General features: G+C 35.2%; 2 protein-coding genes across 10 annotated transcripts; one reads left to right on the forward strand and one right to left on the reverse strand.

Annotated features, from left to right (window-relative positions):
• The first annotated feature begins 1,836 nt into the window (after positions 1-1,836).
• On the forward strand, positions 1,837-6,397 carry LOC123872492 (intraflagellar transport protein 22 homolog). 5 transcript variants are annotated; one of them, XM_045916793.1, is made up of 4 exons: positions 1,837-2,054; positions 3,285-3,460; positions 4,714-4,916; positions 5,537-6,397. In XM_045916793.1, the coding sequence occupies exons 2-4, from the start codon at positions 3,330-3,332 to the stop codon at positions 5,662-5,664; spliced, it is 462 nt and encodes a 153-aa protein (XP_045772749.1). In that variant the 5' UTR covers positions 1,837-2,054; positions 3,285-3,329; the 3' UTR covers positions 5,665-6,397. The 5 variants fall into 5 exon arrangements, with proteins under 5 accessions (XP_045772749.1, XP_045772748.1, XP_045772750.1 ...); XM_045916792.1 differs by having other exon boundaries at positions 1,839-2,176; XM_045916794.1 differs by lacking the exon at positions 1,837-2,054 and adding an exon at positions 2,113-2,181.
• Positions 5,891-13,638, reverse strand: LOC123872482 (protein suppressor of sable). Of its 5 annotated transcripts, none has more exons than XM_045916773.1 (2): positions 13,473-13,638; positions 5,891-10,093 (listed from the first exon to the last, which is right to left on the reverse strand). In XM_045916773.1, the coding sequence occupies exon 2, from the start codon at positions 10,081-10,083 to the stop codon at positions 6,595-6,597; it is 3,489 nt and encodes a 1,162-aa protein (XP_045772729.1). In that variant the 5' UTR covers positions 10,084-10,093; positions 13,473-13,638; the 3' UTR covers positions 5,891-6,594. The 5 variants fall into 5 exon arrangements, with proteins under 5 accessions (XP_045772729.1, XP_045772731.1, XP_045772727.1 ...); XM_045916775.1 differs by lacking the exon at positions 13,473-13,638 and adding an exon at positions 12,745-13,127; XM_045916771.1 differs by lacking the exon at positions 13,473-13,638 and adding an exon at positions 12,468-12,738.
• Positions 13,639-14,175: the final 537 nt, after the last annotated feature.

Below are 14,175 nucleotides of genomic sequence, written 5' to 3' on the forward strand. Positions count from 1 at the left end.
TTTGCGCAAAAAAGCGCAACCTATTACCTAACGCCAACTAAAACTTAATGTACTCCAATGAAATATACCTTATTGCTTGGCGCCGAGATTTTAAACACAAGAACAACAGAGACTCGTGCTATTTCACTTATAATTCGCGCGTACAAAATGCGCTATAATAATTATTTTGTACGCGCGAATTATGAGCGAGAATTCTCGCATTGCAATCAATAGCGGACGGACGCTCTATGATTGGGCATTGGCTAAGACATTTTCACGTCATCAAAAATAAGATTTCTGCACAGGTACATCGGCGTAACTTCTAAAAGTGGCAGTAAATACTGTACCACAGTTTAATACTGCAACTGGTAAACACTAAAGGCCTTTACACACGCGCGAGCTAGCGCGGCGCAACTGAAATTATTCAATTGAGGCTCCTAGAAATTATTATTGTGTACAAGGAAATAAAGGCGTTTATACTTCAGACTATTGAATTATTCTGTAGGAACTTATACTTATTTTGTAATGTAATAAGCATCTCTATCGCTCGTTGCAGTATTACAAACATCTCACTCTTTTTGCCATCTTGCGAGGGTTTCCTTCTTCGAGGCTCTGATTTGTTCGGGGTTTTTGGTGTTTCTTGTCTCCGTCCTCTCGAGAGCCAGTAAGTGGACTAGAGAGATGCAGCCGTGTTTAATATTATTTGGTAGTACATCCTATGAAATATTGTTGAGAACTATCTATTAGGTCTATATAACAATCTTTAAAAAACCGGCCAAATGCTTACTTGCGCTATAAGACTTACCTACCTGCCAAATATTATGATTCTAGGTCAACGGGAAGTGCCCTATCGATTTTCTTGGCAGACACGACGGACTGACAGACAAACAGACAGACAACAAAGTGATTCTATAAGGGTTCCGTTTTTCCCTTTGAGCTACGGAACCCTAAAAACCAGTCAAGTGCGAGACGGACTCGCACACGAAAGGTTCCGACTTCCGTACCATTGTGAAAGATAATATAGGTACAGCCAATGATGTTATAATAAAATTGTAATATCATTGGGTACAGCTAACACTTTTATTACGGACTGCGCCATCTATATGTGATTTAGTAAATTAATGTTTCGTGAGTTCCCGTTTTAATTTTTTTGCCTTACCACAAATTCATGGTTTTCGGATATTTCCCTTCATTTGTGCTATAAGACCTACTTTCCAAATTTAATGATTCTAGGTCAACGGGAAGTAGATACCCCATCGGCTTCTTGACGGACAGGCAGACAACGAAATGATCCTAAAAGGGTTCCTTTTTTTCTTTTGACTTACGGAACCCTAAAACAAGCGAATCGTACCGGAATGCTAAATCAACAGATGCTAATGAACAAAATGCGAAGACAAAAGATAATTTAGAAATTATGAATTCCAAAATTGGGAACCGAACATGCGACTTTCCACATATCAGACCATCGCGCTCACCACTACGCCAGGGAGGTAGTCAAAATCTACTATCTTCATAATATAAGTAGACCGTAACTACTTACACTTAGGTACCACACACTTTATCTAACCTAATATTATTATTGGACATATTATATTTTACCATTTCGGAATAATTCAGCTTTCGCTGTCTTTCAAACTCCAAAAGTTATCAGCATGAAGTTTACAAGAGGAGTAGGGAGTTCTACCAGTGACGATATAAAGACCTACTACAAGATGTCACTGTTCAGAATAGCAAGTAATAAAGGCAAGTAGCGACCTCTATGTAAAAATCCCGTCGTTAAGTCGTATCTTCATTCTTCATAGCTATTTAGAATAACTTTCATATTATTCGATATTTTACAAAGAGATATTTTTGTAATATCAGGTCATAGATTCTTCGCTATATTTCGACCGTAGCGACGACCATTGATCAAGCTATTTGTGTACATATAATATATTGCAACTTGCAAGCAGCGATGTATATTATGTAAAATGTATTTGATTGCAAGAAGTCACTAATCAATAATAGTGGTTGCTAGGATAATTTTAATGTAAACAAAACAGAGTATCAAAACAAATATTAATCACATTTCCGTGGTAAATTCTTCTCTTTGTGCAAGTGATTTAGATTAAAGATAGGTACCTACTTTCCTACCTGAAAAACCGTCATGCATCCGCATCTGGACAAGTTGAAAATATTAATAATTGGACCTTCTGATGTAATGTACCTAGTACCTATACACTTACTATCTCTAATGCTCTAATTATCATCTCTCAGAATACATATCTATGCTCAGAAGTCAGAACCCATTCGTTCGAGATCATATAGTCAAGAGTTTTTGGGAATAAGGAGTGGGCTGTGAAGCGATATACAGACATGAATATCGCTGATGCAAACATACCTACCTGGTGGTATGCTGTGGGGTAGACGTACATACGAGTACATACAGTGATTTTAAAATAACCCTTCCTTTTGGCTTTGCCGCAGTCGGGTAATAAGCATGATAAGATAAGCAGATATGTAGTCCAATCTAAAGTTGAAACATAGGTAGCTGTTTGCGCAGGTCCATAGCATAAGGATAACATACACAAACCAGGCTGAGATCTGTTTCTAGGGTTCAGTACTCAAAGAGCAAAAACGGAGCCCTATTATTATTAATGTCACTCTGCTCTCTATCCGTCTGCCCGCGTGCTATAGGTCTCATAGCTCGTAGACAAAATGAGTAACAAACCTGAAATTTCGGTATTTTATGTAGAACCAAAATACAATTAAATTATTTTTCAGGGGAGTTGCCATACGTGATAAAGGAGCCGTCAAATTTGTCAGTTTTTGTGACGGGATCTATCTCCAAAACTAAACTAGTTAGGAATATGAAATTTAAACAACAAATACTGAAAACAACTTGGATGATTTAAATTCATCCAAGGAAAACAACGATTCCTAAAGTGGTTTGTAAGCTGTGACCAAAACAAACAAACATTTTTTGGAATTTTCTTTCAGGATTTGTTGCGATGTCTACCTTGGAAAAAAAATATTTCATACACCCAAAATTTATTGTTCATAATAATTAATCATTATTATTTACGGAACCGTAAAAGAGCGAAGCCCACATGCACATATCGCTGGCAGGGTTCATCTCACACTTGGCCGGTTTTTAAAGTTTCAAATGAGAAAATCATGATGAAATCAAACGCTAAAATGTAAATGCGCGAGCGTCGAAATTTCTTGAATTTTTAGCAACGGCCAGGAAAGTTCAGGAAACACCACCACATAAAATTTTGTGTACACCAGTCTGCACCATCTATTTTCTGTAATTTTTTTTTCAGAGTGGTAAGACATGTATAGCCAACTATTTATCAGAATCCACAAACATGGAAGATATAGGGATACCCAGAGCAACGCAAGGTGTGCGAATTGTCGAGTTTGAACTTTCCCACTTGAACGTCAACGACAAACAATTTAAAGTTGACATTGAAATGTGGGACTGCAGTGGTGACCACAAGTGAGTAACTTTTCTAAATAACTTTTTAACCCCCGACCCAAAAAGAGGGGTGTTATAAGTTTGACGTGTGTATCTGTGTATCTGTCTGTGGCATCGTAGCGCCTAAACGAATGAACCGATTTTAATTTACTTTTTTTTGTTTGAAAGGTGGCTTGATCGAGTGTTCTTAGCTATAATCTAAAAAAATTGGTTCAGCCGCTTAAGTTATAAGCTCTTTTCTATTTTTCTTGTAGAAAAGAAGGTTAGATAACCGTTAGGTTCATAATATTATGTCAATAGACAAATGTCAAGCTGTCAAGATGGACGTTGCCTAAATACATAATTATTTATTTCAAAATGATGTTTGGAAAACTCAGATTACTTTGGATCGTCGGGGGTGTTATAAATTTTTAATTTACACTTGTTACCACTAATCTTCTTCTTCTTCTCTATATGCTTAAAAATCGAAAAACTGTCTGACTGACTGACTGGTTTATCGACGCACAGCTCAAACTACTGGACGGATCGGGCTGAGGCATGCAGTTAGCTATTATGATATGACGTAGACATTCGCTAAGGATTTTTGCAAATTACATCCCTATGGAGGTATAATATGGGTTTGAAATTTGTGTAGTCCACGCAGACCGAAGTCGCGGGCTAGTCCTATCTATAAAATATCTAAAGAACTTTTATCACAACCACTCAATAACTTAGTAGCACACGGATCGGTCTCATTGCAAAATACCTACACACTTACTCTTTTTACCCGACTGCGGCGAAGCCCAAATTGAGGGTTACGTGTTTGACCTAGCATGTATGTCTTTTCTTAAGTCCGTTCGTACTCTACTAACTACTCGACGGCTCAACCAATTTTGATAAATGATAGTACGTCATTAGACTCTGTCTTGATGACGCGTGTTTCATTGTGGCGGATTTTATGCGCCTAATGTGCGGGCTGAAAAAGATGCAGTGTGAATCGCAGTCGGGGATTTATTTTTGAAAACTTGTTACATGACGTCCTTACTCGTTTGTAATTTGGTCTCACCAGACACCAACACATTTAAGTATTCACTTTTGCCCGCCACTTCGTCCGCGGTACATAATACCTATGCAATTGATAGTAGTTACTTCTGGATAAAGTAGCATTTTAATGGTGTAAGAATTATTAAAATCGGTTCAGTAGTTTCAGAGTTTATCAACTACAAACAAACAGAAAAATATCTTTAGTGAATAGGTACCTATGCCTAGATCTATTTAATAACTTTGACTATCAGGTTCGAGTCTTGTTGGCCAGCCCTTCGTCTCGGTGTCCAGGGCGTCATATTAGTCTGTTCGCCCAACACTGTCAATGCAGCAGCAAGAGAGATGGAACTACTGTATAATTATTTTGCAAGCCAGGCGAAGTTGTCAGCTAAGCAATGCGTACTATTCTACAATTGCGAAGACGATCAAGAAGACTTGGAATCATTAAGTTTGTGTAAGTATCTACTTGTTAAGTATTAAAAATTCATCCAATAAGAATGTCCTATTTTATTTGCTATAATCTCGCAATTTAATTGATCAAGTTTTAATATTTGAAATTTGAATCGTGTCTCTTATGTATTTTTAACCCCCGACTCAAAAAGAGGGGTGTTATAAGTTTGACGTGTGTATCTGTCTATGGCATCATAGCTCCTAAATTAATGAATCGATTTTAATTAATTTTTTTTTTTTTGTTTGAAAGGTGGCTTGATCGAGAGTGTTCTTAGCTATAATCCAAGAAAACGGTTCAGCCGTTTGAAAATTTTCAGCTCTTTTCTAGTTACTGTAACCTTCACGTGTTGGGGGTGTTATAAATTTTTAATTTACACTTGTGTAAAAATAAGTTACTTTTCGTCTAAGGAATATCATTCCTATCCTGTGGCTACTACAAAAAAAAAATATTAGAACAGTAATTTTAATCAAAATAAATTTTATGCATATTATTTGATTATATAAGTAACCATTGCACTGGTAAAGTTGCGAAAAAGTATTAGGTACGTCTAAAAGAAGACATTCTTTGGATAATATTTTTGTTTGAAAATTACGATTTATTAATCTAGCTCTTATTTCTTGCAGCTCCCACATTTTCCAAAGTGTCGCAAGTGGCTGTTAATTTGAAAACAGGGGGGAATCGCTTAAAAATCGACTTTTCCAATTACGTCATTTCCATATTACAGGCAATAAATAAAGTCAATGTCATGTAATTTATCACGTTTTATTCCAGTAAGTAATTGTTCTTACCGGTATTTCAAAATACTCACCTCGCCAGAGTTTCAACATACGTGATATCTGAAAAACATCCATTCATTTTTTCGTCTGTAACATTAATTTCTGTTGTTATGATTTCACTTTCCTTTAAATGGAAAAGGTGCAAGTTTGCCGCTATAACTGAAAGTAGAGGTTAGAAAAGTTGCAAATTAAGACAGTCTGTTAATGTATTAAAGATATATTTATTTTAAGTTTAAGCCGTTGAGTAGGCTTTAATCTTTATACAACTTTTACATTACATATTTTCAAAAAGACCGGAAGCCAAGTGTTTCTATATCTACAAAAACGTTTTAAAATTAATGTTACGGATCATATTGCTTTCGATTAGGACACCTTAGCTTGATTTCTCTAAATTAAGTTAATTGCAATCCTACAACTTATTGCTATCCTTTTTATAAGACGGAACTATACCTCAAAATGTATTTTATGTATGCAAGATGATTATCACCAAGTTCATGATAGTTTGATCATCATAAAATATAATTAAAATTATTATAAACATAAAAACTTGATTATAAACCTGCACTCAGTCTTAAAACATTTGGCTCGTATAATGAGTACTTTTTAAAATGAACTTAACAATTCATTTGTTTCTTCTATTAAAAATCTAATTAATTTATATGATTAACCTTATCAGAAACTATAATAATTATTACCTGATTAATTAATCCATTTACTTTCAAAAATATATACACTATTGCCTACCTATATTTATGACCTTGTACAGAATATCTTACTCCATCAGGATAAAATAAATTATAAAAATCTTAATACGTCTATTATTAATACAATTATCACCTTGATCACATTTTGTAATATGTGGAAGGGTATTATGTAGTACACTAATTTATATATATTTACAATAGTTAATGTCTATCATTTTTCCAATTGCCACGTTCATTGAAATTTTTTCGGTCCCTGTGACCTCTTCCAGAACCACCGCGATTCCATCGATCGTTTCCACGACCGCGGTGTCCACCTCTACTAGGAAATCTTTGAAAGTTCGCATCACCTTCCATATAATTGAAATCACCTTGAGGACCGTTAAATCCCATATTTCCGAAATTGGGAGGACCTCCAAATTTATTGTTGTTATTGTAATTATGAGGTATGTTCGGTGCTATACCTAAAAGTCCCGGAGTAGGACCGCCTCTTGGATCAGGTAAGCCCGGATTGAAATTGTGTAAATGATTCATAGAATTCATCCCACCCATTGATTGCATGTTCATCATATTCATGTTACCTTCCATTGAGCTCGGAGGTCCTGGCATACTGGAAAACGGGTTTGTATTTTGATTGAAATTTGTTGGGGTTTTTAATAAAGCCTCTTTGGGTTTTGGTATATATGAAAACTCACCATTTTCTCCCAGTGTAATACCTAAATTGTTAAAAATACTACATAATACGGTATTATTTTGGATCGGTGTTACATCAAATTTTTTACCAGGCATTTGTTCTTGCTGATACTGTTTTATCATTTGAGTTATGGGCGCTAAGTTTTGGTTAACAAAAATTTTATGCGTCGAGCTTAATTCCTTGTACCAAAGAGAATTTTGCAAAATTGTTTGTAACTCTAACGTAGTGCATTTCTGTTCTAGATGGGAATTTTCAATTTGACCCACGATTTCTTTCGGTTTTCTACGGGGATCTATTCGTGGACCAGTGTTAACATTTTTAGTAGGTTTCTCACTATCACTATTGGATTCTTCTACTGATAGCCTAAAGACTTTTCTTAGCCTAGGATCCGTTAAGGCTTGAGATTTTGCAGTACTGTTTCTGATATCAGTATAATCAGGTCGTGGAATATGAACTGGTACTAATTTATAAGGAATCGGTGGGTGACTGTTAATAGAACCATTAATCTCCGACGCCGGTGTGTAATTAGACATTGCTTTAAAAGGTAAAGCTAAACGCAAATCAATATCACCACTTGTGTTTTGTCTCAAGTCTGTATCACCAAAGCTTGGAGTTTTATAATCTGTTTGCCGTAAATCTACATCACTTCTTCTACGTCCGTCAGTAGGTTCACCATCTACACATTCATAGATTGAAACTCGAAGAGGTTTTTTTCTAGGGGGGGATTTAATAACTTTTTCAGTAGTGCGAACTGGAGATCGTCTGGATCGAGGATCTCTTGAAACGTTTTGCTCAGCTGGTTCACTGGTAATCAATTTGTTATCCTGTAAATTGTTTTTCATCGTATTCAACAACTTTGTGACTTCTTCACTGATGTCAATTTTGGAAAGGTCTCCGAGTTTACTCAAAACGGCCGCTGGTTCTATGACATGAGGTGCTGGTGGTGACATTAATGATTTTTGTGGAGAAGTACATGGGGACTTCTTTTTATTCCCTTTCTCTTCATCGCTTGAATACCATTTTTCATCAATCAACAAATTATTATCCTCGTCGTCATCCGTTGTAGAACGACGGTTTCTTTTTTCTGGATTTTTAAAAATGGGTTCGGGTTGCAGGAAACGGATGTCAGTATCGCCTTCAGGATGTAATAAATTTTCTTCTGTAATAGGTTGATGACAAGTTGGATCGGCTTCTACGAATGAAAGCACTCGGTGGTCGACATCTTTCACTTCATTCAAAGTTTTCTCCTTATCTACGGCTTCATTCGAATTATCAATATTTTCCTTATCTTTAGTGGCAAATTTTAGCGCATCTTTAGTATACTGATCAATATCAATCATATCTTTACTACTTGTATCCTTTTTTATGGGTTTACTGCTAGAAGAATCTTCTTTTACGCCAGTAGTTATGTTTGGAAGAAAACGCATGTCAATATCTTGCTCAGGCAATTCAGTTGGTATAGTCTGACTATTAGATGTCGGTGCTGCAGGCGGAACACGTAGGTCTAAGTCTTTCGGTATGTTGGTTCCTATAAAGGGAGCCTGTTGCTCGATACTATTTATTAAGCCGAATTTCTGAATGCTCATTGTATTTAATTGAATTTCAGTTATTTGTTTTAATGATATACCAATACTGTTTAGCTGCAATACAGTCAATTGACCTAGTTGATCGAGATTTTCAATGCCCATTTTAGTAAGGTCCGAAATTTGCCTTGGTGTTAAAACCCCATTCAAATTTTTAATACATAAAACGTTATTGGTACCTGTATTACTATTTGGAGATAAGTTTGAACTTTGATCATCATTCTGCCATCGTGATTGACGTACTTTTGGCGAAACTTTATTCGGTCGTTCACTATTAAACTGATTATTTTGACCTGAATCAAAATTATTTTGCGGATTTAAAATATTTAAATCGAAAAGTGAAGGTATATTCCTCGCTTGACCATCTGTATTATCTGAAAACTGCTGTATTAATTTAAGTTGTGTAGTTTGGATCATCTTCATTGCTCCTTCCCTATTTAGTCTTGGAAAATCACCCAAAATTTCCTTAGGCGCAGATTCAATATGCTTTAAGAGAATATTTTTGAGACCTTCATTAAGAGGTTTACCGTGCGCAAATTTACATTCATCTTTGTATATGCAAGGAAGTCCAGTATGATAATATTTGCAAGGAAAATCTGCATGCATGTATAGACACTTATCTCTTTTCGCACAACAATCCATAAGATAAAACTTACACAATTCCATTTTTCGTGGCGGTTGAGCGTCATGAGAATAAATACAATCGTCACCTTTATGACATTTTCCTTGCATAAAATATAAGCAAACACCGTCAGGGTCTTGATTCGGGTGAGTCCCTCGTCTTCTATCATTTTTATTTTTATTTCTTTCACGCTGAGGTGGTCTGTGTCGTTGTCGATGAGTTGAATGGCCTCTGGAGTCATGGCTACTGTCCGATTCATAAGATTCTCTATCTTCATCTTGATAAATTTCTTGAGGAGACTGTCTCTGTACTGGGGAGGCTCCCCTAACGCACATCATTTCACTCTCATCCACTTCATCTGAAAAATCTTGCTTCTTACGTTTTTTACTTTGACCTTCCTTTCCATCGTACTTCTTTCTTTTCTTATGTTTACGTCGCTCGTCAACATCTTCCTCATCTTGGGCTTCGTTAGCATCAGTTTTGTTCATAGCCTTTCTTATAGCTTTTTCAACACTACTAGCGAAATCTTCTTCTGATTTAACATATTTACGACTTTTTTTATTTTTATCTTTAAACTTTTGTTCGTTTTTATTTGATTTAGATTTCTTTTTCTTACCTGATTTTGAAAAGTAAAAATTTTGCACCTCTGAGTTATCCTGATTAACATTTTCATCACTAGCCCTCGAAACTGCTTCTTCATTTTTGACTTCATTTTGAACTTCGTTGGAACCCTCAGCATCACTTTCAATCTCTCCGTCTTCCAAGTCTTCTATGTTAGTTGCAGGTTCTTCCATTTTACAGTCTCTGAAATTGAGATAGCATAAAATTAATGAAATAGAAGGTTACTTTCATCTTGCACAAAAAAAAATTGTTTACTTCGTGCGAATAAAGATACTAGTTATAAAAATATTATTTCTTTTCATTTGACTATTTTTTACAAGTCATTCAATGCTCATGTACGCAAATCACTCATAATTTTTTTAGTACGCAACAGATCAATCTAAAAGGGAATCAAATCATTGGGAATAATAATAATTACATCACCTGAAGATTAACGGAACAGTGGAGTGGTCAGTGTTTCGTATTTAATTTTATAATTACAATTTATTATGAAAAAACTTATATTATGTACATTTATTATACTAATTTTCGTAGTTTTAATTGTTCTTAAGTTACGAGTCGGCTAACTGGTCGTGAACAGGCTGATACACCCTTTTTGGATATAGCTAAGTATATAAGAGACCCTGAAATAGATCCTTATAGTAAACCTTTAAAATTAGTAAATTCTTATAGGTAAGTACCTAATATAAGGGACCTTAATACTCGAGACACCCTTAAAATTATACGACATTTGAAAAATCGCTCCGCTGTTACGCTAATCTTGTGGTGATAAAGTGATTTGATTCCACTTTGATCACCCAGAAGATAAAAGTTGAATAGGTACCGATACTAATACTGAAAATGATTTCTCTCTACCTACATTATTCCTGCGTGCCCTAAATAAAATTATACCTATCACGCGTACGAAGTCGCGCTAAAAACTAGTGGTGAAATCGTGACCTGCAAGGAAAAACATCGTTACTCACTTTTTAGCGATTTTGAGTTCATATTCATAGTGAACAAAAAATGCTCTTTTTTACGCTGGTATTTTTAAGGCTGGTGAAGGCTTAACAGAAATTAATAAGATTTATTAAAATCTTTGATTCACTCCTGTAGAGTTACGAAAAATAAGATACGATGTTTTTCTTTGCAGGTGAGGAAACCCACACAACCGTTTATCAACAACTTCTTGTCTAGGCATATAATATTTTTATCAAACTAGCTTTAACAATACTACACTTTTGCACGTGACTTCGTACGCGGTACATAATATTAGGTAGCCCGGTACCTGTACCGGTACGAGGCAAGTCGAGGTGGCAATCGGGGTATGAGGTAGGTAGGTAGGAGGGAGGTACACCAGCACGTCACCCACGCTATCCCACCCCTGTCCGGCTAGCATGGGCAGTAGATAAAAATTATATCCCCGATTATATCCACTGATTTCTATGACATCAGTGGATAATCGGGGGATATAATTTTTATCTACTGCCTATGCTAGCAGGGCTGGTTAGCGCAGGGCCTGTGCGGATGTGCGGGGCGTCCCCATTCCGATTGCCATCTAATCCTGTGGCGTATAACTGTACATATAATATTTTATAGCCTATGTTACTTCTGAATAAAGTGTATCTAGCTATCTAATGGTGAAAAAATTATTAAAATGGGTTCAGTAGTTTCAGAGTTTATCGTTTACAAACAAACACACATCCTCTTTATAATGAAAATGATAAGTAGGTACCTAAGTGGGTAGATACCTATAGATAGATGGTAGGTAGGTATGTAGTGCATGCAAATAGCAAACATTAACGATCCTATGGTTAAGGATATTCAGATAAACATTAATTACGAATAAAGTCGATCACTTTCAAAGAAAACAAAGTTGACCATGACCTAAATCAGTCAATAAAATGTTTCTTATTTTGCAAACTATACAAAGATATAGATGGAGACAATTTTAGTTTAAATCATATTTCCATCATTTTTAAAACCACAGACTTTATATTATTTTAACTTTAATGTAACATTAATTAAACTAAAACTATTATCAAGCGTGGGTTATTTCGCAAAATAGTCACATTCAGTGATCATGACGTCACATAGTTGGCAACGTCGCACATCAATCGTGAATCGCCATTTTCATATAACCCGACTATTTTAAGAAGATTTTTTTAATAAGCCTTGTCTTGCACACTGCACAGTTGGACAAGTGCTTAAAATAGATATTGATATAAAATAGATAACAAAGAATGCCTATTGATTCTTTCAAAATGGTTACCTAAAAATATAACACAATAATATCGAATTACTATAGTAAAGAAATTTTCATCCACACTGTGATTCACAATCACACTACTGAATTATATACTCACACACACATGTATGCCGCTTGGAAGGTTGACGCCCTATATTTACATAAGTACTTATGCGATACTAAATATACCTAGATTTAAAACGACGAAGGTACCTTTTTTACAATACCTGGTCAATATTAATTAATAATGTAATAATATTATGTCTACATAGATCTAAGGTATCGTGTTTTAAGCGAGATCAAATTATTGTCGATATCTCTATACTATACCTAATATTCGTCGAAACAATAAAGTCGATTGTCATTGGAATTTTTCCAGTATCACAAATCAAAGAAAAATGCGCAGTTTTGAATTCAACATGAATATGGCAGCAGTCAATTATAGACTACTAACTGTACATAGCCACAACTTTCAAGTAAATTATTATTAGATACGAGCAGATAATATGCAAACAGTGGGTGACCGTTCACATTTCACAATATCTCGCTATTTGCTGTGCGCAGCGCTCTCGCCTCCCCCAGTCCCCACGGTATAAATGACGTCAACCTTCTAGAACGGCAAGATATTATTTTGTCCTTCCTTTTTCGAGGTCACGCGTACAACGTTCACTCACACAAACACAGACTAGATACTGAATACTGATTGGCGTATAGTGACTCGCGTCTACATGACTAACGGCTAACCTACCAATTTAAAAAGGTCATTTTACATTTGAATATTAAAAATTATGATGAAATACCTAGGAACTAGGTACCTATGCTTGACATTTTTATAACAAAAGAAACTCAATTAACTTTAGTAAATTAATACAAAAGCGTAAATTAATTTCCACCACCTTAACATTATCCCCATTAAGTTAGATTAGATAGGTACCTACCTATTGAAATTAAAAATCGTTAATAAATTGAAGTCATCGTTAAGCTATAATTAACAATGACTGTGAAAATAGTTCATGCAAATACTATACAAATTTTTCATACAAACGATAAGTTACCCAACAATAAATTAAGTACGATCTTAAATTCTGAAAATGGCGGCCGCCATTTTGAGAATTTAAGCTCCGAGTCAACAACGTTGTTTCGAAATTCAATGATACCGATAGTTCATGAAATAGGAATAAACATCCATTTGTTGAAAAATATGTGTAGCAATTCATTATTGCACGTGTGTGACAATTTGAGCAGACCAAGCACTTATTGCGATAAAAATATAGGGGGCACGCATTTGATTATGTGGCCTAACAAGTAAATACATAATGGTGTTACCAATCTTACATTAAATGAACAAATCACTATGTGCGACTACTATACGCCATGTAAAAGAAATCTTTCATAGCATTGCTGCATAAAGACGGCGTAACAAATAGAATACGCAAAATATTGATTTCGAATTCGGACGACGACTGCAGCGAAACAAAGGCGAGATTCGTAGTAATTTAGTTCCAATTTTTACCACGTCAATTAATTGCGCAAGGGCGCTTATGTTGCTACATTGTTGCCACATTGAAAAACACAAATTTATCAGTCAAATTGTTCTTATTTATAATCTTATTCAAAAAACAATTGAAAATTTGTGACTGAATAATATCTTAATTCTTATTTAAAATAAAAGCTTTGGATTTCGTCAAATGATTTTCACATTATTATCTTTAACTTATAAAAGTTTGTCAATGTTCTACAGTCCGTTCAAAGCGTAGGTTCAGAAATATAGGACGTACCTCTAGCTATAAAGGTGGTCAAATTGGATAATATGTTGCCATACTGGGTTATGGAGTCGCACAACCGGAATCAAATCAATACAATTTTTCAGAATAAGGGCGGATTGGAATTAGTAAACCAAAGTTAATTAAACTTTCTTGAATGATTAACGAACCAGATGATGCCCACGACTTTATTCGTTTGGACTTGGACTTGGACTTTATTCGTCTGTGACAATTCCGTTGGAACTTTTTGATTTTCCGATACAAAAAGTAATCTT

Source organism: Maniola jurtina, chromosome 15 (genome assembly GCF_905333055.1).
Source record: "Maniola jurtina chromosome 15, ilManJurt1.1, whole genome shotgun sequence".
Lineage (NCBI taxonomy): Eukaryota > Metazoa > Arthropoda > Insecta > Lepidoptera > Nymphalidae > Maniola > Maniola jurtina.